The 5,668-nt window shown below is 36.7% G+C and overlaps 1 protein-coding gene across 3 annotated transcripts; it reads right to left on the minus strand.

Annotated features, from left to right (window-relative positions):
- Positions 1 to 402: 402 nt before the first annotated feature.
- On the minus strand, positions 403 to 4,952 carry LOC104090610 (uncharacterized). Of its 3 annotated transcripts, XM_018768927.3 has the most exons (4): positions 4,700 to 4,952; positions 3,740 to 4,415; positions 1,040 to 2,155; positions 403 to 737 (listed from the first exon to the last, which is right to left on the minus strand). In XM_018768927.3, exon 3 carries the CDS (start codon positions 2,152 to 2,154, stop codon positions 1,129 to 1,131), a length of 1,026 nt encoding a protein of 341 aa, XP_018624443.1. In that variant the 5' UTR covers position 2,155; positions 3,740 to 4,415; positions 4,700 to 4,952; the 3' UTR covers positions 403 to 737; positions 1,040 to 1,128. The 3 variants fall into 3 exon arrangements, with proteins under 3 accessions (XP_018624443.1, XP_009594042.1, XP_070041873.1); XM_009595747.4 differs by lacking the exon at positions 3,740 to 4,415 and having other exon boundaries at positions 4,700 to 4,910; XM_070185772.1 differs by lacking the exons at positions 3,740 to 4,415; positions 4,700 to 4,952 and having other exon boundaries at positions 1,040 to 3,724.
- Between the last annotated feature and the right edge of the window lie 716 nt (positions 4,953 to 5,668).

Consider the following 5,668-nt stretch of genomic DNA (forward strand, 5'->3'; position numbering starts at 1 on the left):
AACATTAACTTGAGAAAAACAAAATAGAAATGAACTTGGAAATAGTAAAGAGAAGAGAAGAGTTGGATGATCAACTATTTTACCTAAGCATCAAACCATGGAAACACATTTAACTACTACTCACAAGAGAAGTGCTTCTCATCATTTTTTTACCAAATACATCAACGGCTTATTTTCAGTTTCACCATTTCTATCCAAACATGTAACTACTTTTTCATAAATTCAGCTACACCACTTAAGTGTTATGAAAGGCGAAAAGCGCAAAAAAGCTTAATGTTGGGGCTTTTAGCGCAACACCACTTCGGTGTTATGAAAGGCGAGAAGCGCAAAAAAACTCTAAGGTCTGTTGGGGCTTTAAGCGCAAATAAAGCATGAGTTTTAACGAAAAAAGGCGCAAATGGAAAAAAAAATATAAAATGTATGTGTAGTCCAAGACTAATAATTATAAGTGTGAATAACAAATATATGAACAAAGAAAATTGAAAAAGAATTACGATAAAGTGAAATATCATTTGTTTAGTATCGCCTCTTCAGGATTACGCTCATTGGCTAGGAAAAGTATGCCTTAAAGCTTGACGACGAGACTGAAGTGCCTGCTAAGCGAGGCGAAGTGCTCAACATGTTTTGAGCCTCGCTTCAGAGCTTAAGCGCGCTTTAAGTGCGCCTTTGAATACACTGCACCACTTAAGAAGTGCTCAAATTCAGCTCACCAACGGGCTCTATATCTGCAACTGGTTCTGCATAAATTACCAAAGGATGAGTATAACACATTGTAATTCCTATTGTCTCCTATATCTTTTCTTCCCTTGGTGGGACTTCAATTAACTTGTATTTTGATATTAAGTAGTTGTACGGAGCTAAGAATTTAATAAGGACAACAAAGATCATAGCCTAAATAACAATAACTATGATCTTGAAGAACAACACCAAAACAATATTTATATACAAAGCAGGGGAAAAGAAAGCATGTGCGGAGAAACACATTTTGTCAAACTCTATTAAAAAGGAAACATAAAGAAGTAGGTAAAATGAAACTCACCACACTTCCCTTTGTAGAGAGGTTAAATCTCGAGTAGGTAGTGTCCAAATTGGAGAACAACACATAGTGTGCTACACTTTTGTTAGACCCTAAAATTGAACTGGACTTCCGCTTGGCATACCATGAGCTAATTGTATAGCACGCCATGCTTTGTGGTAACTAATGCTCAGTCCATATCTCTTTCTCATTTCTTCTACCACAAACCTTGGTTTGATTTCTATTTTAGTGTCATGTAGTAGCTCGGTGATGTAATCGGATATGACCTTTGATGTTGCGTGTCGATGGTCAGTTACATCAACAGAGCAACTATGGTTTTTCTCAAACTTAGTAATCTTGAATAATGCAGAATCATGGACCTGTGCAGAATGCAAATACCAACTGCATTCGTCATCATAACACTTTAGACAATACCTTGTTTTGCTCGATTTATAGACCTTAAAATTGAACTGGTACTTAATTGCATGATTTGAAAAACATTTTTTCAAACTTTCTTTGTCCTCAAACATAGATCCAACAATTATTTCATCCAATGAAGCATCTTTGTTCAAAACCATAGTTCGCAAATCGCCTCTTTTACTGGCCGACCTTTTTCTTACATTCCTACCATTTGATGTCTGTCCAGTTTCCTCAGTTAATTTTCTACTCGTCAGAGGTTCAGGTGCCATTGCTGGTTCAACCACTATCAATGCTTTATCTCCAATATGCATTTCCCATACTCCTTCCTCTTGTGGAATACAAATATTTACTTCTTCATGTACGATGTTATTGCACAATTCCGTTTCTGAACTGTTTGCTGACAAAGAATTCCTTTTCACGATATCGACAATGAAACGGGCAGTCTTGAAACTGGAATTATTTTTCACCAAGAAGATGCAAGTAGTAACTTCATTGTCGTTTGTTACTAACATTCCTTTGCTTGTTTCTAGCTTCGTATCAAACCAAATATTTACTTCAATGTCACCCCTTTTCAGTTTTAGAACCTGAAAAATCTTTTCAACAAGAACTTCAAAGGTTATTTCATCATTTACAAGAATTAGTTTGGTGTCATGATCCAAATACTTGTTATTAGTAGTCCATCTGCCATTGTAAGCAATATAGATGCAAATTTCATCCATCCTGCATCAATTGAAATAAAAGACATTAGACATACATCTAAAATATGTAAAATATTCCTTAACAAATTTGGCCAAGTGGGCTAAACTTTCGAAACAACATTATTAAAGCAGATTGTCACGACCGACGAGGACCATGCTATCTTTTCTGTATCGTTCCAATTTTATCAGATGAGTAAGCCTAACTTATTTGCCATATCAAAAATCCGGCAGAGTCTCCTCTGTACGTGCTAAATGCACCATAACACTAGTAATTCTAACATGTTAAGTTTAGAAAATATGAACAATCTCAAGCTACAAGCTCCCACAACAATTGTATAAGTTTCAAGCTACGCTATCACTAACACAACCCAAAATACAATCCCAAGACTGACTTAGCGCCGGTCATGGCCCTCGTCGGGTCGTGACACAGATAATCAAATCAGTGTTTTCTTTAGCCCAGTGGTCCAAGCTCTGCTTTTAACTTTTAACACTTCCTACGCAAACCGTGGCTACAATGCTTTAGTCTTATACAAAGTATTATTCTAGATTAGGAAATAGTTATGACCATAGTGTGACAAAGAACGGAAGAAAGTAGAAAAGAAGGACAAGTTTAGGTAGTAACTTTAGGTAGGAGCTTATGTTCTTATTAATGAGAGAAAAAGAAGTCAGGCATAGATTTTTTAGTGAGAGTATTGGAGTCGGCTTCGAAAGTACTTTTATATTTGTCCACTATCTTTATTCTCCTCAGCAATTTTCTTCATTATTTCAATTATCTAAATATTTAGAAGAATTAACCTAAATAGTGCTCACCCAATCGCTCAAACTAAAAATAGCATGCGGATGTATAGTGTATGTATAATCCATGTATAATATGTGTATAACCATGTATAATTAGTGTACAATCTATGTATACCGGTTAGGAAAAGTAAACTGTAAATCCGTCTGGCTATTTGTGTAAAAATATTAACTATTTGTTTGGTTGATAATTTGTACACTGAGTTTGTTGTTGTACTTTCCAATAACTAATTATTATGACTGAGAAAAAAGGTTAAAAATTACTTCCTCCAGTCCACTTTAAGTGATTTTTTGGCTTTTTTTTTTTTTTCGATAACCGTGGTGTCCGGGCTAGCTTGCGCGCACCTCGACTAATTTCACGGGATACCTGCTACCTCCCACCAGCAACAGGTACCAGGTAACTCTATCCACCAAGGCTTGGATAGATGGGAAGAAATCACCTAGTATTTGCCTCCGCTGGGATTTGAACCTGAGATCTCATAGTTCTCACCCATTTCATTGACCACTAGGTCACACCCTTGGGTGCATTTTTTGGCTTATTTTTATGGTCCACAATATTTGATTTCTTCGGATATCAAGAAGGAATTAACTTTTTCTTTCCAAGGTTGTCCTTGGAATAAAGAGCCTAGAAGTAGTTTGTTATACTTCCAATGAGCAAATTAAGGTTAATATGGTCAGTTTCATTGTTAATTACTACTAAAAGGTGAATTCCTTAATGTGTGAAAAGAGCCAAAAAATCACTTAAAGTGGACCGGCGGAGTACACAAGAAATTTGCTTTAAAAGAAGTAACAGGATAAAAAGCTCATGAACCTTCTTCATCAGATGTTCATCTGTTTTTCTGTTTTAAAAGGGGTAAACAGCCTTCTGCATGGGACAAACTAATTCAATTCAAAAGGTACAAATGTTAAGGCATAAGCTTGAAAATACTTAAATATGATCTAGAAGAATTAAGCATGACAAAAACAAAAAACTGATGACCGAGAAATCCATTTGGGGCCAACTCTTAGGACCAATAGGAGTCTTTAAAACTCAGGAACAATGGGCCTGCCCCTCTACCCATCTGCACTTAATAGGAAGCTTAAACGGTACCTCAACATTTTGCACTTGAACTAAGCCCTGGGTCTACTTTCATTACTTCTTAAATTTTAACAATCAAACACATTAAATACTCTGAAGCAACCACATAAATTCTTTGTTGTAGAAAAAGTTGGTTAATTAAAGTAATTGTGTTATTGAAATTAGGACTACTATACATAGTGCCGCAGTAAAAAAAAAAAGAGCCTTAGAGCAATGGTAAAGATGTCTTCGTGTGACTTATAGATCACAGGGTTCGAGTCGTGGAATCAGCCATTGGCGCTTGCATCACAGTAGGCTGCCTACATCACGCTCTTTGGGTGCAGCCCTTTCCGAACCCGAACGCAGGGATACTTTGTGCACCGGACTGCTTACTGCTCCTTTTATACAGAGTGCCATAGTAATGAGAAATCTGCAAAGCAGTAGGTAAGATTTTCCTAACGGACATTTTATCAAACATTTCATATGCATTAGTTAGTAGTGCCCCTCTACCTTTCGCATTTAAGTGGAGAATCGTAGAGGGGCAGACCCATTATCCCAGAGTTTCGAAGTTCAAAGAACTTGCCGGTCAACAAAAACATATAAATATATAAACCAAAACCCTTATTTCCTCGTCTTCAGAGAAAAAGAAATCAGTGCACAAAAACACATACACACGAAGGGGGAAAATTCCCAAAAATAAACATGAATGCTTACCGGTAACAAAGTAATTTAGAGGAAGAAGCAACGACTGAATAAATGAAAGAGCTTGAGGAGGAACCAAATCAAAGGTTAATGAGAGGAGCAGTTGCTGACTTTCTTTTAAGAGGTCCTGATGTATATGTGCAATAAAATATCAGTGGTGTCAAACCCTTGCATAGTAGGAGTAATAAAATTTAAATTTATAACTGCTTCAGTTTTTTTTGGTAATTAAAAGAATGGACTCATAAATCGCGTTCATTGAACGTGACTTATAAATCATATTTTTACTAACACATAGTAGCTTTAAATGAGTGCGACTTATAAAGTGCATTTCTTTTTTGCCTTATAAAACATAGTTCATCGAACTATAAATCTGTATACGGGTAAAACCGAGGATATCGAGCACCCCGATTTTCCGGTGGAGGAAACGAAGCAATGACATAACTATTCGGAATCGAGATCGAAGTCAGAAACCTCTCGCACTAAGGCCTTGACGAAGCACTCACCACCGGGGCCATCGAGACAACGCCGCCGAATCCGGTTAGGGCTCCAAGACCTCGGAAGGCACAATCAAATGGTTGCACACGACTAACGAGGGGCCGTGCTATCCGCGCCCAATCGGATATCACAGCGTGGATTTCGGCCCGTATCAGCAGCTGATCACTGATTAACGAAAAAAAAAAATTTTACCTTTCTTAGAGTTGTACTTAGGGTAAAACTCCCCTACTATATAAAGGGAAAGTTGATTGTTCAATAGGGACACTATAACACGCATATCAAGGCAATATAAACTTGTTTCCTCTGTTTCTATGTTATTTAAAGGTTCTATTCTTGTTCATAGCTTTTCATATATATATATATATATATATATATATTGGCTATGAGTCGAAGGCAGATTAATTGTTAAGCCTGCAACCTAGCCCGGATTCAATACTACTACTGGTTTGGCTATTTATTCTATCTTTCATTTGCTTATATAACATT

The sequence above is a fragment of the Nicotiana tomentosiformis genome, chromosome 9, assembly GCF_000390325.3.
Source record: "Nicotiana tomentosiformis chromosome 9, ASM39032v3, whole genome shotgun sequence".
Taxonomy (NCBI): Eukaryota; Viridiplantae; Streptophyta; class Magnoliopsida; order Solanales; family Solanaceae; genus Nicotiana; species Nicotiana tomentosiformis.